A 26127-nucleotide genomic window follows, 5' to 3' on the forward strand; every position below is an offset into this window, starting at 1 on the left:
GGAGAGAACCAATTGTTTGGTAAAAGGAGAAGAGGAGGAAAATTTTGATGTCTTAATGTATTGCTTTGATTAGGATAATATGTAGTTAAATGTTCCAAACTACGATAAATGTTGAGGAATGTGTGTCAGGAGGTTCTTAGTAGTCTGAGACCTGTAAGTCAGTATTGCCAATACAACAACCTCATTTATGGTTACCATAAATCATTGTTACATCTACTCTGTAGTGCTTTGTTAACTTCTTTACTTTCTATGGAACCAGTACAATTGTGTTTTCATTTCTCTTTTTAGTACCGTGAGAAGAGGTTGGAGCAAGAAAAAGAACTGCTGCAGAGTCAAAACACTTGGCTGAACTCTGAGTTGAAAGCCAAAACAGATGAACTTCTACATACTGCCAGGGAGAAAGGCAGTGAAATCTTAGAACTTAAATGTAATCTGGAGAACAAGAAAGAGGAGGTATTTTTAAATTGAGTGCTTTCGCCTTTCTTTTCTTTTTTCCAAATTATACTTCCTGATTAGCTGAATTAAACGAAAACAAATACTTCAATAACTATTATAAGAAAAAGAAGTGTAATTTCTGCCAGCAGTAAAGAGGTTTTTCGTTTAACTTGTGAATTATAAGGAATATATAGGGAATATATGAGTGTTGAAAATCAGAGTCAGAGATTTTAATGGTAAGCTAGAGATTTTGGCATCACTGATAACAAAAGGATATAACAATATCATGCTATTAAAATGCATGGGAATATAATTCTCAATTGTGTAAGAAGCAGAAGAATCTGCTTTAACTTTTGGTGGGAGGGAGAGCAAGGAATGATGTGTTGTTTTGTTTGTTTGTTTTCCTGGAATCAAAATACATGGCAAAATCATATTTTTTGAAAATGTTCAGCTTTACTGAGTTTCTGTTTGGGTACTTAAGTAGTTTGAACTGTGTCAGTTGGTCAGGTTTTCTGTACTGTTTTTCTCCTCTGAGGCTCATGAAGTTACATGAGCGGTTTGAGGATTGTCACTATTTCATTTAGCTGAATGTATGAGAGCCCATTAGAAATGTAAACTAATGCTCTTTCTGGTATCTTTGTTTGATTTTAAGTGAAAGACAGATGGTATTTTCTAAAATAAATTACTAATTTGTATGATATAATGACAAATCTATACATGATACTCTCATTTACTGTTTGACAGGTTTCCCGGATGGAAGAACAGGTAAACAGCTTAAAACAGTCTAATGAAAATCTTCAGAAACATGTGGAAGACCTTTTGAATAAACTGAAGGAGGTAGGGCAGCTTGAAGTGCATGTATAACAGCATTACAGTTGATTCTACAAAATAAAAAATGTGTGAAATTAATGGTGAATTGCTCCACACCCTGGCTCTTCTTTACTAGGCAAAAGAACAACAAGCTGGTATGGAGGAAAGATTCCACAATGAACTGAATGCCCACATCAAATTATCTAATTTGTATAAGGTAAGCTGGTAAGTCAGCAGTACATGTAGTTAGCATTACTTGAGGCTGAGTTTTAGGTTTAAGAACATTGCACACTGGTTGGCTGGTTGGTTTTCTCCCCCCATGAAGTGGTGGATTTGAGAAAGGCTATCTTACATTACAAAATATTGTAAAATGTCCTGTTTTAGGTAACATTTGTAATCTTAAGTTGTTTGCATCACATGGCAGTTTAATCAAAACTGCTTAAAACAGTAATTTTATGCTTACTGATTTAGTGCTTCATATTGTATCATATGAGTTGTGTTTTATGATGTTGTATTGACAGTTAAAGCTTCTTACGTAGAGGTTGACTATGGAGGTGTTTTAGGTTTGGCTATTTGAAGTTTACTGCAACGAACAGCACAAATACCAGTGATGTGGTTCAGGCAGCTGGATGTTACACAGTGTCAAATAAGCAGCCATCTAAGCAGGAATTTGTGTTGGTTGTTTTGTCAGCTCAGAGTGAAAAATATTCTGTAGTGTGTTAAGACAGCTGAAAGAGCCAGCTGACTGGTCCTCCGTTTATCTGCTGATTTCACGGATTAAGTAATCCTGTTTTGTGAGTTTTCATGCATTGATAGTTACATACCTAGCATTAAGTGCAATAGAATGTTTAATTTCTGCATGAGTATTTTGTCTGGTCAGATCATAGATGATGTTACCCCTGCCGAAGCATTGTACAGTCTTGTACTTCTGAAATCTTTAACTGAAAACAAAGAAACACAAACTGTGTATATAATACTTTGAATCTCAAATTCTTAAGGAGATCAAATTTGAATACTCAAAATTTCTTAGAACTGTTCCTTTTCTTCAATAAATAAAAAGCTAGTACCACCTATAAAGTAGCTAAAGGGCATGCCAACATTAGTTAGCTTTGTCGTAGCATATTGGTGTCTGATGCGTCTTACTTTCAGGTAGGTGGCTTGCATCAATTGAGACTTAATCCATGTGGAAACAGAGTTGTCCAGCTTAGGTGAATCTCCTACTATTTTACTCAAAATCTCTATAATTTTGGTCTGTTTGAACTTTATTATGAAGATAGTTGCTCTTACTACATAGTAAAAAGTTACACGAAATGCTTTTATTTAGAGTGCTGCTGATGACTCAGAGGCAAAGAGCAATGAACTGACAGGTGCGGTAGAAGAGCTGCACAAGCTTCTAAAGGAAGCAGGTGAAGGTAAGCTTTGAATGAGAAGTGAAGGAACAGAACCTAACAACCTCTTTATAACTAAGTTGACAAGCTTTATAACTAAGTTGAGCATTTATGAAGGGATGATCCTTAGGATTTGGGGATGGAGGAAATGCTACACTTTGTAACAAACATTTTATGTGTCTATTTTAATTTCCTTGGAGGTCTGTGTGTACGAGGGAATCCTCAGATACACATGAAATTTTATTTTGAATGTTGAGGAGAGGACCTAATTTTGCAGCTTTTCTTTTCCATTTTATTTCTTGGTTTGGATTTCATTGATAAAAGGGCAGTTCTCATTTTATCTCTCTTCTATGCGAAGGTGATAGGCAGCGGTTCTTGTTTCTGTCATTATACTGGGTATTCTTATAAGCATGAGCTTCTGCAAGCTCTGTAAAGTGGAGTTTAAAGTTCGTATGCCAACTTAGATTGTTCTAAGTGGGGGGGGAAAAAAAATGAAAATTGCCTGTCAATTTTAGCTAATAAAGCAACCCAAGAGCATTTGGCTGAGTTGGAAGAGGCAAAAGCTGTAATGGAAAAAGAATTGAGAGAGAAGATAAGTAAGCTGGAAAAGGAACTGGAGAATGCTAACGATCTACTGTCAGCAACAAAACGTAAAGGTAGGAGTGACATTAGGAACTAAAATGCGTAGAGCCTCAGACATTTTATCCTTACCAGTTTTCCATGAAATTAGTAATGCTGCATGTATATAGGGAATGCAATAATTCATATGTAATGTGTATGTAGGTAGGTGTTTTTCCCCACTAGAGAAATACATTTTTTTTTTCAAGTTCTTCTGTTAATCTGATATATCTTTTCATATAAAAAGTAGAGGAAAATTTCTCTAATGCTGAATCCATCCTACTGTTAATGGTTTTATGGTGACTATAGCAAGAATGGTAGACTTCTAACAAAGAAATCTGTCCTTAAATTTCTATTTACTGCTAAATCTTGCTCATAATTGCTCTAGTTTTTTGTTGTTTTGTTTGTTTGTTTTTGGAAAGAAGAGCCTATTTATTCAATACCTGTAGGAAGTTTGTGGAGGCAAGAGAACAGTCCAAGAGGGAACAGAGGCATCAAGTACATTTGTTATCTCTGTAAGGAATGTCAACAAGTCCTCTGCAAAAGCTGTTAATAATTTCAAATTAAACTGGTTGAAGGGCCTGATGATGTGCAATAAAGAATATTAAATATAATATCAATCACTTGCAAAGTATACCTAGAGAAAACATTTCCACCAGTAACTTTAAGAACTTAAAATATAATTATTTAGAATACACTAGTTGTAAAGTACAAAGGTATATGAGAACATTCTTTATTTTTAATAAAGAATATTTATAATGGTATTATTGCTCCTTTTTTTTTTTTTTGGCTAATTGATGGTATTATGTGTTCAGGAGCCATATTGTCTGAGGAGGAACTGGCAGCCATGTCTCCCACTGCTGCAGCAGTCGCTAAAGTAGTAAAACCTGGAATGAAATTAACGGAGGTAAGTGAGAAGAAATTTGCCAAGTTTCAAGGCCCTTGAAAAGCCAGCAGAGAGATACTAGTAATGGAGGAGTGTAGATTTTCATTCACTGGCTGAGAACTGGTATAATTCCCAACTAAAGTAAATAAAATGTTGTGTTTCAGGCAGGCTTGACTAGCTATAATATTGACATGTTTATGCAATATGCATTTTAGATTCAACTTAATATATTAAAACATACAGAAGTTTTGGTTTTGTGTCTATTTTTTTTTTTTTTTGTATTCCTGGATTTTTTGTGTATATGCCCACAGCTTATTTTCTGTATTTTTGACAGGACGTTTTCTTTGTTGATACATATTTGCATAATTTAGGTATTTTTTCTGCTGTGGGGTTGGCTTATACTTGAAGGAAAAAATGAATGTAATGATACATGAACGTGTAGATTTTTTTCCATCTGTCTATGGAAATGTGTTCTTTTTGTTTTGGTCATTCTGTTCAGCCATAAAATTATATTCCGTGCTTGCTATTTTCTATTGTGATACTACATTTTATATTTCTATTATCTTAAGTTTTCTTAAGGTTTGTCACTTCTACGTGGAATTCTTTAATTGCATACAGTTGCACTGTAACAGTTTGCATTTCTGAACTGCTCTGCCATGGTGTGAGTTATAAGAACTTTTTTTTCTTTTTAAGTCAGTCTGGTTCCTTTGAATTAATTTGGTTACCACTGTATAAACCTACAGTGCTCTAAGATACCAATTGTGTAATTACCAGTGGTTCTTTGGTACATCTGGCCAGATTTGTCTGTAAAAATAAATAGATAAAAATCTTGTGTTGCAGCTCTACAATGCATATGTAGAAACTCAGGATCAGTTGCTTTTGGAAAAGCTGGAGAATAAGAGAATCAATAAATATTTGGATGAAATAGTACAGGAGGTTGAAGCCAAAGCACCAATTCTGAAACGTCAGCGTGAGGAATTTGAGCGTTCCCAAAAAGCTGTTGCTAGTCTATCTGCAAAGCTTGAGCAAGCTATGAAGGTTAGTATAAAAGGAAAAGAAGCACAAAAAATATGAAAAAAAAGAAGATTTTGATGTCTTTAATTCCAAAGACTGCTAAAATATGTATAAATAGGGTCTTTTGTTCACCTGTTCCTGTGGGGGAAATGCCCATTGAACTTCATCTTGAGAATTATCGAGCTTTTACAGAATTACATTGTGTTTTACAGAAACAACATTTTTATTACTTTGAAGTTAGCCTTTAGATGTGATTTTTGTGGTGGAAAAAGAATATAGACTTCAGTGTTTCTATTAATGCACACTCTAATGAAGCATTATACGTCGTGGCTTCTGATTTCTAAGTACGTGAGGTTTAACCTTTTAACTTGAGGAAATAAAGCTTGATTGTAATTGAAAAAGTAAAGCTGCTGGTTAGTCTTGAAGTAAGCAAGATTAGTAAAAATTGAGAGCTGTTATGCATATTTAATTCACAGTGCATACCTCAGTAATTGACATCATATTTCTCTCTTTCAAAAAAAAAAAAAAAGAAATTTCTTGAATGAATTACTACGTATTTTTTTTAACTGCAGGAAATCCAGAGATTGCAGGAGGATGCTGATAAAGCCAATAAGCAGACCTCTGTGCTTGAAAGAGAAAACCAGAGACTGGAAATACAAGTGAAAGACCTCTCACAGCAGGTAGAACAAATGCTGCTGTAGTTTTAAAATGTGCTGCTTACAGTTTGTTTATTAATATAGTGCTGTTTTTCTAAATCTACTTGAAAACTGTGTTCAGCTATGCTCATTCTTGGGCTGTCACAAGAATTATTAATAGCATTTCCCTGAGATAATATGATATTTACATTTCTGCTTACAGAACTGGATTAAGTTTATGAATAGAGGAGAGGCATCTTTAGAGTAATACTGTTCAACATCTGTCTGGAAAACTAAAGTATAATTTGTTTTTTGTTTTATTGGAAAGCCCAGTGGTAGGTTTCAGGAATTGAACACCAGAAATACCTACTTCTGATTTTGATGTGGTTTTCATTCTGCCAATCTGTCTTTTTAATAATGCATTTACCTCACAAGGATGTGTTTATTGTAACAGTTCATGTGTTGTAGGAAAAAGAAAATACTTGAAATTATTTTGTAATACTGTTTTTTTTTTTTTCTGAATGAACTTTTAATACTATGTGCGAGTCTTATGCTAGATTGTTCTCTTTCAGATTCGTGTGCTGTTAATGGAACTTGAAGAAGCTAGAGGCAATCATGTGATTCGTGACGAAGAAGTGAGCTCTGCTGACATCAGTAGCTCTTCCGAAGTAATATCTCAACATCTGGTGTCTTACAGAAACATTGAAGAACTTCAGCAGCAGAATCAGCGTCTCCTGGTGGCTCTTAGGGAGCTGGGAGAGGCTAGAGAAAAAGAGGAGCAAGAAACAACATCATCCAAGTAAATAATTTGTTCTTTCTATTGAAATGTTTATACTGTGTAGTAACGGAATTACCTGCAAACTGTTCACTTTTTTGTTCTTACTGATTATGTGTATGTAAGTTAATATATGCTCATGAGCAACTCCGTAATTGTGGTTTAACCTGAGAGAGGGAGCTCAGCACCACACAGCTCTTTGCTCATCCCCGCTCCCAGTGGGATGAGGGAGAGAACTGAAAGGGGAGGAAAAAAAAAGTGGAACTTAAGAGTTGAGATTAACAACTATTTACTAAGACAGAAAAGGAAGTGGGTAAAAGATTAATAGTTACAATAATCACACACGCAAACACACAGAACAAGTGATGCACAAGCAGTTACTGCCCCCCCTTGCCAACTCCTCACTGTTTTCCAGTTCTTGTTTTTTTTTTTTTTTGCACTATGCCATATGGGATGGAATACCCCTTTGGCCAGGTTAGGGCAGCTGTCCAGGTTCTGTCCCCTCCCAGCTCCTCATGTTCTCACTGCCCCACCTGTGGGGGGTTGGGGAAATAGCTGAAAAGCAGAATGTCCTTGGCTTTGTGCAGCACTGCTCAGCAACAACTGAAACATTGGTGTGTTATCAACATTGTTTTTCTCGTGAAGCCAAAATACAGCATTGTACCAGGCATAGTGAAGGAGAAATCTATACTGTCTCAGCTGAAACCAGGACAGTAATATATAAGGGCAATTGTTATTAAGCAGATGCCATATTGCTGTATCGCTTTATGTCTCATCATTCCCCCTTCAGCATTGTTTATTTGACTAATGAAAATAATTTTTCTTCAAACATTCTTCCTAAACATTTTTTTTCATAGATACACAGGTCTGAGAATACACAGTGAAATGACAGCCTATCATAAAATAGGAGTAGTCTGTGTGAAAATCTTTTAAACTTGTGACATTCAAGAAAAATGATTGTCAGTCCTCCACTAAATGCAATTCCACACATAGATGTTATTCAAAAAAGATTAAGTTTTCATTTGTGCTGAGGAAAAAAGAAAAGCATATGGGCTATAAAGCTCATAAATAATGTGATTCTATATTAAACAGTCTCAGCATGATTTTCTGTTAATGCTGCTGTTCAAAGTTACTCACGTGAACAGAATTACCTCTATTCTGCCTTTCATGAAAGGGGACGCCTACTTTCTTTCAGTCATCTACAAAAATCAAGACCTTATGCCATTTTTCACATATGTTTTCTGAAACATCTCAGTGATGCTTAGCTTTCAAAGGTAACGTGTACTCTGGAAGACTTGTCACAAAATCTGAGAAGTGTGTAACCTTGGTAAGCCTTGTTGTTATATTACTAAAAACAACTGGTCTTGGTTTCAGAATTTCTGAGCTTCAAAGTCAACTTGATGAAGCTCTCAATGAGCTGGAAAAACTGCGTGAGTCACGTCATCATCAGTTGCAGCTCGTTGAGTCTATCGTTCGTCAGCGTGACATGTTTCGCATATTGTTGGCACAGACCACGGGAGCTGTCATTCCTTTGCAAGGTCAGTTCTGTGCTTCTGTGCCAATTGTTACAAGCTTCCAGGGGTGATGCTAAAATGAGACTAGTAATTTCTGTTAATTTCCTATTCCACTTTTACGCTTAGTTAATTGAAGATCCATGAATTGCATTTGGACACATGATTCTATTTCTGTAGTGTAATAACTTCCATGTAATGACTCGCCTGTAGTGGTGAGTACATATGTGATGTAGTAGCTTACTGTAGGTGTAAAGAATGGGCAGTCAGTCACTTGCTTAGGAAAACACAACTTTCCTAGCAACATAGTATTGTTCTTAGGTTATATGATTTTCTGCTTTGCAAAGCCTTCATTCAGTTGTCACCTTTAAAATTTATTTTTTTCTAGCATCTGGTATCTTGCCAGAAGAGATTTCTCTTACATCTACTCCAAAGCGCTCAAGTATACCTCAAGCCATGTCGACTCCAGCTCCAGCGTCAATGAGTGAGTCGGTGGAAACTGCAGAGGCTAAGGCTGCACTTAAGCAGGTATTTTTTTTTTTTTTTTTCAGAAAACACTGCACAAAGCTGTTATTGTGGTGTTGGTTTTTTTTTTTTTTTTTTCACTTTTCTAAGCACATTGATGTCTATTCTTTGATGCAGTTGCAGGAAGTTTTTGAGAACTATAAAAAAGAAAAAGCAGAGAATGACAAGTTGCTGAATGAACAAAATGAAAAGCTTCAGGAGCAAGTCACAGAATTGAGGTCACAAAATGCAAAGATATCCACACAGCTGGAGTTTGCCTCCAAACGGTACGCTGCCAATTTAATTGTGTTATTTTATGTATGTGCTCTTATCAGAAGAATCACATGGACTGCTTGATATAGGTTGCTTGGGAAGAGTTACCAGTTAAGTATCAGCATTATCGATTTTGTTTAAAAAAAAAAAAAAAAAAAAAAAAAAACACAATATCATAAGGGTGGGATTGAGAATATACCCCGTAGTTAAGTACAGCATATATGAGGCTATCTGAAAACCAGTGCATATCAACATGAAATATATGTCTGTGTACTTACACATCTTATGTTTAAATTTAAAAAAAAAAAAGAAAAAAAAAGTATGATGGCAAACGTTCTTTGCTATGTTGTTCTCTGTGAAGTTATGAAATGCTGCAAGATAATGTTGAAGGCTATCGTCGAGAAATAACGTCTCTACATGAAAGAACCCAGAAACTCACAGCAACAACTCAGAAGCAAGAACAGATCATTAACACTATGACTCAAGACCTGAGAGGAGCTAATGAAAAACTGGCAGTGGCAGAGGTGAGTACTACAATGGATGAGGCTTCACGTATCCCAAGTTAGTGCTAGAATTTTTCTTAAAAGTTGTTAGAACTGGATGTGTGATAGTTTTAAATGTCAACTACTGTATTCGTAGTATGTATACTTGTGTGTTTTTGAATCCAGTGGTGTTTGTTTGCAACTTCACAGAAAATATCTCAAGTACTGAGTAAAGATGGAATAAGATATCCAAGGTGTTTCAGTACCCGTATTTACATAGTAAATACAACGTGATAAGTGAAGCAGTTATGTTATTACTGTTCTTGGCCTTGATTTATACCCTGTAGTTTTAAATCAAAAGCTTGCTGCAGTAGTATTAAATGACCATGCTAGTACTATCTGAAGTAAAAAATAAAGACCAGATTTGGGACAGATAACAAAATTTGTATTGTTTGCTATCTTAAAGGTGAGAGCAGAAAATCTAAAAAAGGAGAAAGATATCTTGAAAATGTCAGATGTGCGTTTGACTCAGCAACGTGAGTCTCTACTGGTTGAACAAAGAGGACAGAACTTGCTACTTACTAATTTGCGAACTATTCAGGTATGGAATGTTACTCATGGTAAATATCTGTCAGTCTTCGGTAAATGTCAATTGAAATTGACTTCCTGAGTCATAGAATAGGGTCTGAAAGAGGATTGTTTGTTTGTTACAAGTTGACACTAAACATAAGTTATTTGAGCAACTTCTTTAAGATCTTTTTAATTCCTGTCTTGCATTTAAGATTTTGCCTGTCTAGATAATAGAGAATTTTGAAATGATGAACAGGGTTTTTGCTTTAAGGTGGAGACAAAATGTGAAACAAAGAAAAAGGAAAAAAAAGTTGTGTATTTTTATAATAGTAAAATTTACCAATGCTTGCCTTAATAAAATATGCCTTAAAACAATAGGGGAATAGACTGTTTTCAGTTTTTAAGGTAAACTTACTTTTGTAGCATAAATATGTAAGGTTGCGCATTTTGTCATATTCAACTTTTGTAGAAGGCTTTTTATTTTTTTGATCCCCGTATTAGACCACTTGAGTAATGGGTTTTCTCCTAATAATACTTGTTGTATCCATATTATTAAAGAATATTTCAAAACTAAGTCTAAGTCTTAACTGCTGTTTCATGTATAATTATTGTTCCATTTAGTAATTAGTGTGGTTAGAAGTGTTATGACAATAAACCATTATGAAGTGCTGCAGTAATTCAGAAGAAAATTATTGAAATATGTTGTAAGCATACTGCATTATGTTCTTTTATCAGGGAATACTGGAGAGGTCTGAGACGGAAACAAAACAAAGACTCAATAATCAGGTAGAAAAGCTGGAGCGTGAGATATCTCAGCTAAAGAAGAAACTGGAAAACGAGGTGGAACAAAGACATGCTCTTACCAAAAATCAGGAGGTAAATATAACTATGCTAAACTTGCCTTAGTGAAAATAAAGCAAGAGTTGAATGAATGGCTTCTGCCAGCTTGCAGTGGATTTTCAGATGTGAAATTTAGGAGCTCAGGTATATTGGAACTTCCTGCTGTGTGTTAGGTTCACATCCTGGATCTTAAGAGGCAGCTAGAGACTGAGACAAACCGTCACGTTCACACGAAGGAGCTTTTGAAGAATGCCCAGAAAGAAACTACAGTGTTGAAACAACAGCTTAATAATACAGAGGCTCAGCTAGCATCTCAATCATCACAGAGGGCTCCAGGGAAAGGTAAAGATATTTTCCTACATTGAATTTCTCTTTATTTTAAACACTATTATGTGCAGAATGGTAAGATTCATTACAATTTAGAATTAAGGAGGCAATATAGTAAATAATAAATCACCTCATTTTTGCAACCACAAATTTGAGTGAAAGATAACCAGGATGAGTTTTTAAAGTAAAATCCATGTCCAGCAGATTTTAAAAATGGAAAAAAGTAAAACCAAACTAAACGAAGAATCGCTTTTATTTTTATTTCAGGGCTTTTACATCTTTAAAATATCTGTTTTTAAGTAGCCAATTTTTTGTGAATCAGCAGTTTGTTGTAAGCCATTCTTTTGTTTATAAATAACAACTTTCTTTAGGGATGCTTTATGAGGGTGATTTTATTTTCTTCTAATTTTTCTCCCAGTTATCCTCAAAAAATGTCAGTTTTTAAATGGAGCAGCTGTCTAAAAAGCTGAAGTAGACTTCCACAGTTAATGAATATCTCCTGATGTTATAGGTCAGCCTGGTACAAGTGAAGATGTGGATGATCTTGTAAGTCGACTAAGACAAGCTGATGAACAAGTCAATGACCTAAGAGAAAGACTCAAGACTAGTTCTAGCAATGTGGACCAGTACAGAGCCATGGTTCTTAGTCTAGAGGAATCTCTTAATAAGGAAAAACAAGTAAGTAGTTAGCATCTAACACTCTTTATTAAAGCAAAACGAGAAATATAATGGAAGATTTTACTTTTTGTTTGTACTGTGTTCTGTAGGTTTATGGGAGGAATTAGAAAGCACCTGAGGGTAGTTTAGTTTTAGCACTGTAAAATAATGTAGTTAGATCAGACTTTACACAACTTGATTAAAAATACTTATAATGAAGGAAATATTAAATGTGTCTTGCAACATATTTTTAAAATGTTGAATTGTAAATTTGACTTAGCTTTGTACTTCCTTCAAAAGAGGAAATTCTTCCAAAAATTCTTCCTATAACACTGTGATCATTGTTCTAAAAATATTATCTCTCAGTCAAAGCAGTTAAATCCATACCTTCTTTAGCTAAATAATAATCTTCAGTGATTCTGAAGAACATTCATGATGTGTTCACGGGAAGAGCTTTATAACAACTCTCCCTTCTGTGAAATGCTTGACCATTTTAGTGGTGAACGAGGTGATCTTCTTGCAAGATGTTCAGCATTTCAAAATAAGATCGGGGAAGTAGGACACTCATTTTCTAGTGAAGTTACAGCTTCATAAGATGGTGTGTTTTTCTAGTATCCAGTTCTCTTCTGATCTGTGATCTGTCTTCTGTTACTGTAAAACTTAATCTTAATTGTGGCTTGATTTGCCTTATGAGAGTTCCAGGTTTAGTGTGTTTTAAAAAAAATAAAAATAAAAAAAATGTTGATGCATGGCTGAATGTAGTCATCTAAACTGTATCTTAGGTGTACTTCTAGCTTGGAGAAGAGAAGGTTCTGAGAAGACTTTATTGTGTGCTTTCAATACTTAAAGGGATCTGTTAAGCAGGAGGGAGACCAGCTTTTTACATGTCCTAGTGATAGGAAAAAGGGGGGGGATGGCTTTTAAACTAAGACAAAGGAAATTTAGGTTAGACATTAGGCAGAAATTCTTTACTCAGAGAGTGGTGAGGCACTGGAAAAGGTTGCCCAGAGAAATTATGGATGCCCCATCCCTGAGGGCATTTAAGCCCAGGTTGAATCGGGGCCCTGAGCAATCTGATCCTAGCGGAAGGCAACCTTGCCTGAAGAAGAGGGTTGGAACAAGATGATCTCTATGGTCTCTTCCAATCCAAGATATTCTATGATTCTATGTATTGTAGTTTTGAAAAAATAAAATTTTTTCAGTGCTATTTTTTAGTTTCAGCATCTTCAGTGATGTACTAAATGAGATGTTGAGAATGCCTTCTCTGACTATTACTAAATATTACTAAAATCAAAGTGCCATATTTAAAGAAAAAAAAAACAAAAAACAAACGTATCTATATCTAATTATGAGCTTTGATGAAAGGTGACAGAAGAAGTTCGTGCAACAGTTGAAGCTCGTCTGAAGGAGTCTTCAGAGTATCAAGCGCAGCTGGAAAAGAAGTTGATGGAGTCAGAAAAAGAAAAGCAGGAACTTCAAGAGGAAAAGCGTAAAGCAGTGGAGAGTATGGAACAACAGGTACATATCAAATACCACCTCTCTTGCATTGTCCTCAAGAATGAGTTTTTACTTGATTCCCTCCTTCTGTAGGAGCAGTGCATTGTAGTAGTGCCCAAAACTAAATCTCCTAGGATATACTGAAGTCTAACTAAATCTGAGAGGTTTCCAGACATGAAGTTTATCACTTCATTGGGATAGTGACAGCTTTAAATGGACTACCATCCTCTTGAACTCTAAGCACTAGTTACAGTAAAATGTGAGCAAGCCTTTGAGAAAGGTTTTGTGTAATCTGTTTTGGAACATGAACCAAAGCAGTACCTGTAGGATGCATGTATCCTAAAACTAGAGTAACCTTTGTCTCTATTTGTATCTTATTTGGGCTCTAACTGGGCTGGAAAGAAACATCATGAATGCAGTTAGTGCTGCACTGAAACCAGACTCTGAAAGAACAGTATTATTTTTTACCTGAGAAAGAACTTTGAATGTTTGTAAGACAAAGATGAGGGAGTGTTTCTTTTTATGTTTTAACTGTTATAGAATAATTATGCTTCAGCTTTAATTTATTCACAACTGCCTACAGTCAAAGCTGCATTCAATACTTAGTTAAATACTTTGTCAGTTAGTCTTTAAATTTTTATTTGATTTTTTGTTTGTGTTTGATTTTTTTTTATTTTTTTTTTCTTCCCTCATTCATCACTGTAGCTATCAGAACTAAAGAAGAGCCTGTCAGCTTTGCAATCAGAAGTTCAGGAGGCCCTCCAGAGAGCCAGCACAGCTCTAAGTAATGAACAGCAAGCCAGACGTGACTGTCAGGAACAAGTATGTTTGTTGTATTTGCCTGTTTTAGCCAAAGGTAGTAAAATTAATGTTAGTTTTTCATTGTTTTTCTCTTGAACTCAGGGCATTTTTCAAGGTTATCCTGCCAATCGTATTAGAGAAAATGAAAACAACTGTAAGAGCATTTTATCTGTTTTATGAATCTGCCTTCTTATTGCATCACTGTTTTACATTATCAAACGTTTGTAAATTAAACTGACTTTGAGATAAAGTGATGCTGCAAGCACAGTTTTTGTCATTAAAAAAAGCAATGAATTCCAAGGTTTGCTTCATTATGTAAAAAAATATATTAGCAGCATGTGATAAGGTTAGCTGTTGTTTAATCCAGCCCCAAAATTTATTAGACAGTCTTCCTTTTTTTTTTTTTTTTTTTTTTTACCTAATGTTACAACCACAGGCTGTCCTTAGCTTTTTACCCTCGTGTACTATATATCTTTCCCATTCACATGCAGAAATAATTGGCAGATGTTTTTATAAAAACTTCCATGTCTCATCTGTGCAGAATCTACAGCAAGAGCATTGACTGTAGATTATCTACAAAAAGTGTTTCTTCCACCGACCCTCTCAAAAGAAATGATTACACATTCTAACTTTTTAAAAAGAATAATTTCTTCAATTAATTTCAATAATTTCTAAAAGTATCAATATCTTCTACACTTAAGAATGATGAAAGGTTTTGGTCAGTGGTTTTGTTTTTGATCAGCATTCACTAATTTTGTCCAGCATTTGAGAATCTCCAGGTAGTATCAAGCACAACATAAAAGGTAACAGAATCTGTAATTGTTTTCTTCAGGCAAAAATGGCTTCTGAAGCTCAGAATAAATATGAACGGGAATTAATGCTTCATGCTGCTGATGTTGAGGCATTACAGGCTATTAAAGAACAAGTTGCCAAGAATACAGCAGTAAAGCAGCAGCTTGAGGAAGCTGCACAGAAAGCTGAGTCTACGTTGCTAGAATGCAAAGCCTCCTGGGAAGAGAGAGAAAGAATGATGAAGGTATGATTGTTTTTAAGGTTGCAGTAGGTGTTATCAGTTGCTAGTCTACATGAACTTTAAATTACTGAATAATTTTGTTGTAGGATGAAGCTTCAACACTTGCATCCCGCTGTGAAGATTTGGAAAAACAAAATCGATTATTACATGAGCAACTGGAAAGTCTGAGTGACAAGATGGTGACCTCTATGAAAGAAGCTATGCCAGCTGCATTAAATGTTTCTCTCAATGAGGAAGGGAAATCTCAGGAACAAATTTTAGAAATTCTTAGGTAAATTCAGCTCTGAGTTCCTTCTGTTGGTGGTTTTAATTCAATTTCCCAAATAAATAGTTCAGTCTTACTTCATATTTGAGAGACAATGTATAGAACTTAAATATGTTTTTAGTAGGTAGGAGATGATTGTCCTATATCAGTAAATACTAAAGAGAATTTCTTTCTACTCCTAGAAAAACAGCAAAGTCAGTTTTGACAGGAAGCTAAGGTAGATTTTACAATATGTGACTGGCAGGAAAGTTTCATAGAGATTTTCTTTTTTTTTTTTTTTTTTTTTTTTGTAAATCTAAATTTTTCTATCGTTTTTGTCTCAAATTTTCATCTTTATGGATCAATTTCTATACTCTTACTTCTTTAGATAGAGGATGCTTCTATTTAAAATGCCTTGCTTCATGTTTTCATTGACATGATGCCTTGTTTGTCTTGCGCAGATTTATACGTCGAGAAAAGGAGATTGCAGAAACTAGATTTGAGGTGGCCCAGGTGGAAAGTTTGCGTTTTCGTCAGAGAGTGGAGCATCTGGAAAGAGAACTCCAGGAAGTACAAGACAGTCTCAATGCAGAGAGAGAGAAGGTGCAGGTATGGTTCAATATTAATGTTTATGATGTCAGGAAGTAGAGGGTTGCTCTCTGTGTTCTGCTTTCTCTCATTGCTGCTTGTGCTCAAGAATTTTGGAAGAATCAGAACCTTCTGTATTGAGGTTGGTATCTAGCCAAATGGAGAGTCTTGTCCTGGATCCTGTAAAGCACTGGCAATACCAAAAGCACGTAAATGGGGAAAATAAAGATCCTTTATCTGCTTTTTCCCAAACTCTTTTTTTCTTCAGTGATATTTACTTGTTTTGAATGTCTGTGTGAGATAATGAATTTCCACAGTAGTTACATAAGTTAGCATTATGCCTAGTCTCAGTCAGTATGGATGTGTGTACAAGCAAAACAAATGAGTTAAATATTTTTAAAAGGTAACAGCAAAAACCATTGCACAACATGAAGAATTAATGAAGAAGACAGAAACCATGAATGTACTTATAGAAACCAACAAGATGCTACGAGAAGAGAAAGAGAGGCTAGAACAGGAGCTGCAGCAAATGCAAGCAAAGGTTAGTACTGGTCTCGCGTATGTTTGCAGGCATTCAACTTGGTGAGTTAACATCTGGATATACTGTTAATTATTTAAATTGTGAGTATTCTTTTATATCAAACTCGTATGAGGAGATGTTCCATTTTGGATTTAAGGTGACACTGCTCTTAGAATATTGCAGAGTCACAAGTTCAGTTTTCTTTACTGAAAATCAGCATTTATCACTGATGTTGTAACAAGGATATTATCAGCAGATAATGGCACAAAAATACATGTAAAGTAGGCCACAATTTTATTGAGAATGTAAAAACAAAATGTATAGATATCTCTTCCCAGTTCTACCTACGCATTGCTTTAATAGAATCCAGTGTAGTTTTGCTTGACTTCTAATACACAGTAATTCATTTCTTACAGCTAAGGACAAAGTAATGGTTTTGAGATTGTGAAGCTATAACTATAGTTGTTTTTCCTGTAGGATCATAGCCTACTCTTGCTTTCTGTTACTTTTCCTGCCTCCAGTTGGCTACTGAGAGGCAGAGTTGGGGAAAAAAGCTTTAACATAACTTTCTTGGGGATGTTTTGTTTTTTTTCTACAGTCTTTTTGCTGTCTCTGTCTTTCTTATAGTCATTAAACAAAGCCTACTATATTCCATTTTCTTGAGTCTCATTCAGTTTAATCTCCAACTGTGATTTTCAGGTACGCAAGCTTGAGGCAGACATTCTACCTCTACAGGAGTCTAATGCTGAACTGAGTGAGAAGAGTGGAATGTTGCAGGCAGAGAAAAAGCTTTTGGAAGAAGATGTCAAACGCTGGAAAACCCGAACACAGGTGGGAAAGTACATTTTAAGAAGCGTTTTGGAAGAGAAAGGAGAGGGAAAAAGTTCCAAAACATTTTTTAAAACAAAAAACCCACACAAAACTATGTAATTTAAGTGACAGAAAAAAAGGGAATGTATTTAAATTTAAATCTGCATAAGCAATGTTTTATAGGTAGGCTGTTCTAATTCATTGGCAGACTAAATCAAAACACAGAATGACAGAATCATAGGGTTTGGAAGGGATCATCGAGTCCAGCTGCCCCAGCAAAAGCAGGTTTGCTGCAGTAGGTTTTACAGGAAACCATCCAGGAAGGTCTTTAATGTCTCCAGAGAAGGAGTCTCCACAACCTCTCTGGGAGGACTCTTCTTATGTTCCAGTTTGTGCCCATTGCCCCTTGTTCTGTTGCTGTGCACCGCTTAAAAGTGCGTGGCTTCATCTACTTGACTCCCACGTTTTAGGTATTTTTAAATAGTGATCCATTCTCCAGGTTGGCAGTCTGAGATCTCTCAGCCTTTACTTGTATGGGCGATATTCCAAGCCTCTCCTCGTCTCTGTGACCCACCACTTGACTCTCTAGAAGTTCCTTGTCTGTTTCAAACCCTTAGTTTTGAAGTCTGGAACTGGTTGCAGTCCTCCAGATGTAGCTTCACCAGGACAAAGTAGAGGGAGAGGGGTAGCCTTCTTGACTGTGAGAGCACACTGCTGTCTCATCACCAGCCTGTTATCAACCAGGACATCCAGGTCCTTCTCTGCAGAGCTCACAAAACAGTAACTCTGTTTAAAAAGATAGCCTGAATGTGTCTGTTTAATCATCTTGTGAAAACGCAGACTGTTTTGTCAACCTTTCAGCATTTGTTGAGTCAGCAGAAGGACACAGATCTTGAAGAATATCGGAAGCTACTTTCAGAAAAAGAGGCAAATACCAAGCGTATACAACAAATGAGTGAAGAAACAGGCAGGCTTAAAGCTGAAATAGCCAGGTATTGTAAAAGTCAATCAGTAAAACATTTGATGCAAAGCTTAATGTTTATAATAAAATTGCATATGGAAATGTAACTTTTTCACTATTTCCATGTAACTATTAAACTTTTGGTGTTATTGATGTAGCCTGATAACATAAAAATAAAATAAGAATTGTTTTGGAAGATGTCTCATAGCTAAAGAAGCTCTAAAAAGCATTAAACATTTGTACTGTAAAATCCTAGAGAATACGATTTACTGTGGATGGTGCCTACAGTATTGCATAAATGAGTGATATTGCAGTATAATATTATTTCAGACTTCTCACTTGCATCTCCTTTTTCTTTCTTGCTATTTAGAACTAATGCATCCTTGACTACAAGCCAGAATCTTCTTCAGAACTTGAAGGATGAAGTAGCCAAAATAAGAACAGAGAAGGAAACTTTGCAGAAAGAACTAGATGTTAAGGTGGCTGATATACAGGAAAAAGTGAAAACTATAACACAGGTCAAGAAAATTGGGCGCAGATACAAGACTCAGTATGAGGAGCTGAAAGCACAGCATGATAAGGTAGATATGATTTTGTTTGCGAAGAAATTCAGTTGTGTGTTTTCATGTAAAGGTCATTAGCTGGATTATACATTCCGTTTGCTGTGACATGAGCACTTATTTGCAAAGGGAAAAGGAGAAAATTACATAGTTATGCTAACTCAGAAAATGAGTTTTATATCATTTAATATCTTGCTATGTTGTTAACACAACACTGGAGTTCATTAGAATGCCTGTGTTCTACCCAGAACTTTTAAAATTTTTGCTTTGCATGCAACTGCAACTTGTGAAAGTGAATGTGTTCTAACTGGACAGCATCATTCAGCCTGATACCACTTGACATATTTCAGATGGTTGCCGAAGCAGCAACTCAGTCTTTAGTAGAGCAACAAGAAGAGCAAGTTTCTGTCCAGGAAGTGCAAGAACTGAAAGACTCTCTCAGTCAATCTGAAGTGAAGACAAAGACTTTGGAGAATCAGGTTGAAAATTTACAAAAGGTAAGAACAGAGCAAGCAATTTCAGAGGAATTTTCCTGGAGTCTCAAATAAATAACTGTGAAGACCATGATGGTGGTGGTCTGTGTGCATTTGCACATAGATGTGCGTACACACAGAAACATAGTTTTCTGAAATAGCTCATTGTGGCCAATCTTTCTATAGACCATAACAGAAAAGGAAACTGAAGCTAGAAATCTTCAGGATCAGGTATCACAGCTACAGTCAGAGCTTGCTCGTTTTCGTCAAGATCTGCAAGAGAAGACTACGCAGGAGGAGCAGCTTAGGCAACAAATCTCTGAGAAGGAAGAGAAAACTAGGAAAACCTTTCTCGCAGCCAAGCAGAAAATTGCGCAATTAGCTGGTATTATTAATTTTTTTTTCCTCTTCTTAAGATGTTTTCTGTTTGGGTTTTTGAGTATTCCTCTGGGGAAGTATTCAGACAGTATTCTTAATGGTATTTTCTACATTAGATGTCTTAAAATTGTTCTAAGATTGAGAAAATTTACTTCCTTAAGGAGATGGTGCAGGTACATAACTACTGTACATCTGGGGAATCAAAATTTTGTCTAATTTTGGCCAACCAATTTTTTTATGGTCTTGTTGATTACAGCAGATTGACTCTCCTAAAGACTTCAGTAATTCTCCCCTTGCCTCCTCAGAATGTAAGGGTGCAAAATATGCCACTTCTTCTATTTTAAATAGATATTGAGAGGAATGATGGTGCAAGTACTTGCTGAAAATATCTTGTCCTCCTACGACTGCTTATTTATTTATTGGATATATTTTTATATTCAATTTTTTATTTAATTGCAATTAAATGAATGATATGCAGAAGTTAAAATTGTCTTGAAGAACTCCTAAAGCTTAACATATTTAGGATTTCAAAATTATTCAGTCATCTTATAAAATCAGATGGGCATTCAGCATGCAGAGACCTAGTATGCAGTTTTACAGTAGCAAAACTGGATCCTTTCCTATTAAATTAGGTACAAAAGAACAGCTAACTAAAGAAAATGAAGAGTGGAAGCAGAAGAGCAATTCACTAGAAGAGCAGAAGACTGAACTGGAAGTACGGATGAGTGCGCTCAAGTCACAGTATGAAGGTCGAATCTGCCGCCTGGAAAGAGAGCTTAGGGAGCAGCAAGAGCGACACCATGAGCAGCGAGATGAGCCAGCAGAATCTACAAATAAGGTACAGAATCTGTCTATATGGCTGCATGAGAACAGGTTAGCCTTTTTTATGTGTCTCGTACTGAACTACAGCAGCTTTCAGCCCTAGCTCTGTTGTACAGTTCGGCTTGTTTTTTTAATGTATTCGTATGGGAGAACTTTAGGTGAAGGCTGGTTTATCTAATACTAAACAGTAGATGAAAATTCTTATAAATAAATAGCAGTGAACCTAGCAAATAGCACTACTCAAGTTCCATTAGTCCCAGACTAGTGGTTTTGGAGATATGCAGGCTGGCTTTAGTAAGGATTCAGAACTTAATTTAAAACTTGTTTCTTGCCAGCGTCATAATACCCAACACTGGCAAGCATGCAGTTATCTTGATCACAGTGAATTAGCTGATAAATTGTTTTCACTATGCTTTTGATTTTTATATTTTCATACATATGTTCAGCTATTTTTGGCAGTGTTTTATATTTCAACAGCTTCAAAAAATATCTGAAAAGTCTTGAGAAATTACTGAATTAGTTTACATACTTGATATGACTGCTGTGATTTTTTTGGGAGAACTTTTGATTAATCATGGAGTCTGATTAGATTAGGCACACTAACAAAGATGTTCTTAAAAACAATTGTTAATGAAAAGATTTGTCTGCTGAAGTATTCTACCTAGTTGCTTGCTCTGTTTTGTATTTATATGAACAATGCTTTTGTTTCCTACTTCATAGGTTCCAGAGCAGCAGAGGCAGATTTCACTCAAGTCTACTCCAGCTTCAGGTGAAAGAGGAATGTGAGTTATAGGGCTTGGGGTTTTCTGCAGAGTTTCTGCTGTTTTTATCTTCATTTAAGTTGTTCTTTTTTTTTTTTTTTTTCTTTCTTTTTTTTTTTCAGAAAACAATTGGCTTTTTCCAAGTTTTCTTAAGCAGCTGTAAAATACTGATTGGCATATGTTCTTCTTGTTTTCTTAGACTCATTTAATCATTAATCAATAAAGCTTTCCAGATTTGTCATATAACTACCAGGAACAAGATACTTGCAAAACACTAAGTCTGAAAATTCTTCAAAAAATACTTGAACATTCATAAAGTTGTTCAATTCTGGTTACTACCTTTAACCTATTTGTAACAGTGGAGGGTGAGATGGGGAAAGTTTCTTGTGCAAGGAGCTCAGACATGAGAAATGGACTAAGTTGATGGTAACTAGCAGATAAAATTGTCGAACGGAACAGCAGCCAAGCTCCAAAATGCATAATATTATCATTTTACTAAGTTTAGTGAACTGAATCTCTTTTAATTTTTATTATATCGTACATTTAAACTAAGACTCTGATCTTCAAAAATACATTGTAAATTTGACTGATCCTCATGTCAGTCAAGAAATTATATTGTTCTGTATTTAGTGAACCAATTAGTTTTAATATAAACTGCATTACTCACCTTAACAAAAATACCAGTGCAGCTAACATTATTAGCTGTGCTTGTCCTTTTGATCTGCTTACAGATTGTTAGTAGATTACCCTTGAAGAAACCTGTCAGTTCTCTAAGCTGGACGGAATGTTACTGATGGAATGGTTGGCCTGTTTGTTTGTTTTTTCCTTTATTTATCATTAAAAATTAAGCAAATTTTGGAAGACAAATTGTTATGTCCTTGTCAGGTTTTCAAAATCTGCAAAAATGAATATTTCAGAATATGATAATATATTTAAATTCAATATTTTAAAAACTTTGCTTTCTGTGATACCATGATGAATCCAATACTTTCTTTTTCAGTGCTAGCACTTCAGATCCACCAACAGCAAATATTAAGCCAACACCTGTTGTGTCAACTCCAAGTAAAGTGACTGCTGCTGCTATAGCTGGGAATAAATCTACTCCAAGAGCTAGTATCCGTCCAATGGTTACTCCTGCTACAGTCACTAATCCTACCACTACTCCAACAGCCACAGTTATGCCTACAACACAAGTGGAGACTCAGGAAGGTGAGCATTTTAGTAGTACTGGGATCTACATCAGCTATAAGGTCTGTTTTTTTCCTTGAAGTCTCACTAGATGTTTGAGGTACTTTCATTGATACCGTGTCTCTTTAAATACTGCTCTTTTGTGAACACTTTTGTTGCCACACAGTTCTTAGTTCCTCATCTGAGCACAGATAGAAGCAATGTTAACTGAATCTGAGAAACATTTCATCTGCATATTCAGGACGTTCTGATATTGAGAAATGTGAACCTCACTTGATTATATGATGACAGTTGAATGTTCTACTGTTTGCCTTTCAGCTATGCAGTCAGAAGGACCTGTGGAGCATGTTCCTGTCTTTGGAAGCACTAGTGGATCTGTGCGTTCCACCAGTCCAAATGTTCAGACATCTCTCTCTCAGCCTATCTTGACTGTTCAGCAGCAGACTCAAGCAACTGCTTTTGTGCAGCCCACTCAGCAAAGTCATCCTCAAATCGAGCCTGCTAATCAGGAGCCATCCCCTACCATTGTAGAAGTTGTACAGAGCTCTCAAATAGAGAGGCCATCCACTTCTACAGCAGTGTTTGGCACAGGTTGGTTTCATTTTATTGGCCTACCTTCTTGAACAGTTCCTTTGAAGTAGCTCCATTGTCAAACCAGGCCTAATTTCAGCCAAGGCATATGCTTTTTTTTTTTTTCTTTCCCTTATTATATTGCATGTTCTACAAAATCTCTTCTTTCATAAACTTTCATAAACCTTCAGAAGAGCTACCCCTGAAATGCAATTGTCAGGACATTCCTTAAATAGGGATTAAAACTCATGTGTATCTATCCATAGCAGTCTTGGGGTTTAATACATTAAACTTTTTTGCTCCTGTTTCCATAATAGCTTTGGAACAAAGTTAATTTTAGGATTCACGAGTAAAATACTTAAGTTGGAATTCAAGATATAGAGAAGAACACTGAAACTACTCTGTGTAGTGCATTTACATCTGTTTGCCACACATAGTATGGAACTCAGTTTATTTCCCAAAAAACACTTTTGCAAACAGCTTTTTTGTTTTTCAGTACATATTCTGTTAGTTTTTAGGTGCACTTTTCAGAAGCAATGATGTGGTAAAAAAGTATTTTAGTTGCAACCCTGGGAATCTTACATTGGAGTCCAGTTAGAGAATATCGATCCAAGAACGTAAGATTTGTAACCCAGCGTACTGATGTTTTCTTGACCTAGAAGACAGCAAAACACAGTTCCAGTTCTGTTATTCAGAGCAGAAGAGTTGGTTTTACAGAGTAAAACACCGAACCTTCCAGTTTTCTGTTTTGTACATTTATAGTTCTCCAAATAACCGAGAGTTTTTTCTAAGTTTCAGCTACCCCAAGTTCTTCACTGTCTAAACGTCCACGAGAAGAAGAGGAAGATAACACTGTGGAAAACTCAGACCAGATTTCAGAGGAAACAGTGGATGTACCTCTTCCAAAGAAACTGAGGAGCATACAGAGGGTTGGACCTGAGGTTTGTAAGAACATAAAAATGCTGCTGGTACATTGCTGCTTTGGTTGATTTTTAATGGGAAGAGGAAGTATATTACTTCGGAGTTAAGTCAGTTAATTTTAAGCATGAGTCTTTAATCTATCAGAGAAGAAGCAAGTTTGGGTGTCTTAAAAGGCAGATGTTGTCCCAGCTACAATGGCTAGCACAAATCATAGTGAACTGGAGTGTGGGTGGGGAGAGAGAGAGCCATAGCCTAGCACAGAAGAGGAAGAAGTTAAAATATTTTTAGATGTGGTCTGAAAGATCATTATCTACACTGATTGTGGAAGAAAATAGCGTGCTTGAGGAGATGCCAGAAAAGCAAAAACGAAAAGCTTTGTTGAAAAACATCAAGACGATGCACATGAAATGTTGGTGTGAGGGAACCAGGATATCCTGAGAAAATAGAGTGAGCTTGAGACTCCTCACAGCAGACAATTTATGAAAAATGTTAAGGAATACAGACACTTCATTAGCTGTGCAGGATAGGAGTGGTGTATAACATAGAAGGACAAGATTGTAATGAGATTATCACTTAATTAGCTGAGGGGATAGGGACTGAATAGGAAACTGAGGATTTTGTTTAGTTCTGTGTAGATCTAGGAACACTGAAGAGAGTCAGGCCAGTGAACCAGAATGAGAAGATGGTATTTCAGGACAGAGAAATCAGAGGTGCTAGATAAAAACAAAACTAAGGAATAGTAGCAAAAGGAGAAAAAATGTTATCCATAATCTTTGTGGGAAAAGAAGGAATAGAAAAGAAGTCTAATATGCTAGAGAGTCAAACTTTCAGGATTAACGATATGTCTTAAGAAAGGTATATGGTGTTTCAGGAGGAAGTGACAGCAGAAGAAAGCACTGATGGTGAAGTAGAAGCTCAGACATACAATCAAGACTCACAGGACTCCATTGGAGAAGTAAGTATATTTGAAAAGAAAAAAAAAAAATAGTTTCAGAAAAAAAACTTTTTCTTTTTTACTGTTAGGTCATACAACACTTTTGAAAGAGGGCTCTCAAATCAGATCCTACAGAATGTCAGTTGTAAACAGTTATAACCGTTTGAAGTTTAAACCTGCTATCTTTAAGAATAGATACTGATTTTTTTTTTAATTGTGCTCTACGTGCACCTATATAAGTAACAGTGAGAATGTTAATGAGTCTTTACAATTTAATATGACATTTTAGAAATCCTGGTATCTTTAGCCCCAGGGCTGTGTAGTGAAGCTGAGACATAGAGGTTAAATGTATCACAGTATAAAAACAGATGTGGAGTTTACGTTTCTTTATTTACTTCTTTGCTATCTGGCTTTAGTTTTAAAGAAATATTTGACATGTCCTTGGATCATGGTATGATAAACAAAGGAAAAGAAGTTGCTTTTGTGCTAGTTCTGTAAAATGCATGTTACAGCTGTGTTAGGAATGCTAAATATAAGTGAAAAGCAGATATTTAATCTTCTTTGTCTTTAGAAACAAGCACAAGTCATGGTAGTTCTCTAACTTAGCATAGTCCCATCTAGAGTTGTGAAATCTATTTTCTTTAAGCAGTGGTAAGTACTCTTTAGTCAGGCATTTTCCCTCATACCCTTTATTTATTTAGAAGACATGATAGGTGTTTACCAATAAATGCTAGCTGTGTGCTTCCTATCTATGCCATGTATCCTTAAAATTTAATACTACTACTCAATGTGATTATTTAAATTCTGCTGCTGAACACCACCTATTTGCATTACAGTGACACATTGCTTGGTAAATAACAGAACCTAGTTATCTAACCTGAGCCAGAAAACTTGAGTGCTATAAAATATATCCAGTAGAGTCCTAATCTAAGTTTTGTTAGAGTTTTCTCCCTGAAACATTTTATTTCTCTTGAAATACTTTCAATATTTTCAGTACTTTCTCTTGAGTACTTTCAATCATACTTGTATATTCAAAATGTTTATACTGAATCTGACATTTGTACTGAATGTGAAAAGAACATGATGACTCTGTCCAACTGTCATGCAAATTTCATAACTTTTCATGCAGACTGAAAGAACTCTAGTAAAATAGTAACTCAGATTTCATTTTTCAGAAGAGAGATTGTTATTTCTTGATCCTGGAGAGACTCCTAGTTGTTTGTATTCAGTGGCATCATAATCTCTAGCATTGTCTTGTTTTCTCCTATTTTGTTGGTTCTTAATGAAGTGATAAGCAGTGTTTCTCTTGCAAGTATCGATCTGTTTCTCATCTGATTATCT

The 26127-nt window shown here is 35.7% G+C and overlaps 1 protein-coding gene across 1 annotated transcript in view; it reads left to right on the plus strand.

Annotated features, from left to right (window-relative positions):
* The window catches only part of TPR (translocated promoter region, nuclear basket protein), a gene marked incomplete at both ends in the record, with an annotated part of 43635 nt that overhangs the window by 4556 nt on the left and 12952 nt on the right, over positions 1 to 26127 (plus strand). The window contains 34 exons of the mRNA XM_079535191.1: positions 289 to 453; positions 1180 to 1272; positions 1382 to 1462; positions 2570 to 2657; positions 3149 to 3289; positions 4067 to 4158; positions 4978 to 5175; positions 5724 to 5831; positions 6359 to 6585; positions 7936 to 8099; positions 8461 to 8600; positions 8715 to 8863; positions 9211 to 9373; positions 9798 to 9932; positions 10637 to 10777; positions 10915 to 11083; positions 11580 to 11746; positions 13091 to 13243; positions 13928 to 14044; positions 14856 to 15059; positions 15143 to 15327; positions 15762 to 15909; positions 16292 to 16429; positions 17108 to 17239; positions 18080 to 18210; positions 18550 to 18760; positions 19090 to 19236; positions 19399 to 19597; positions 20223 to 20428; positions 21133 to 21194; positions 22174 to 22382; positions 22680 to 22952; positions 23724 to 23872; positions 24724 to 24807. Coding sequence (XP_079391317.1) covers positions 289 to 453; positions 1180 to 1272; positions 1382 to 1462; positions 2570 to 2657; positions 3149 to 3289; positions 4067 to 4158; positions 4978 to 5175; positions 5724 to 5831; positions 6359 to 6585; positions 7936 to 8099; positions 8461 to 8600; positions 8715 to 8863; positions 9211 to 9373; positions 9798 to 9932; positions 10637 to 10777; positions 10915 to 11083; positions 11580 to 11746; positions 13091 to 13243; positions 13928 to 14044; positions 14856 to 15059; positions 15143 to 15327; positions 15762 to 15909; positions 16292 to 16429; positions 17108 to 17239; positions 18080 to 18210; positions 18550 to 18760; positions 19090 to 19236; positions 19399 to 19597; positions 20223 to 20428; positions 21133 to 21194; positions 22174 to 22382; positions 22680 to 22952; positions 23724 to 23872; positions 24724 to 24807 — 5169 coding nt within the window. The remainder of the gene's footprint in view (positions 1 to 288; positions 454 to 1179; positions 1273 to 1381; positions 1463 to 2569; positions 2658 to 3148; positions 3290 to 4066; positions 4159 to 4977; positions 5176 to 5723; positions 5832 to 6358; positions 6586 to 7935; positions 8100 to 8460; positions 8601 to 8714; positions 8864 to 9210; positions 9374 to 9797; positions 9933 to 10636; positions 10778 to 10914; positions 11084 to 11579; positions 11747 to 13090; positions 13244 to 13927; positions 14045 to 14855; positions 15060 to 15142; positions 15328 to 15761; positions 15910 to 16291; positions 16430 to 17107; positions 17240 to 18079; positions 18211 to 18549; positions 18761 to 19089; positions 19237 to 19398; positions 19598 to 20222; positions 20429 to 21132; positions 21195 to 22173; positions 22383 to 22679; positions 22953 to 23723; positions 23873 to 24723; positions 24808 to 26127) is intronic.

This window comes from Tetrao urogallus (genome assembly GCF_951394365.1).
Source record: "Tetrao urogallus genome assembly, chromosome: 5".
Lineage (NCBI taxonomy): Eukaryota > Metazoa > Chordata > Aves > Galliformes > Phasianidae > Tetrao > Tetrao urogallus.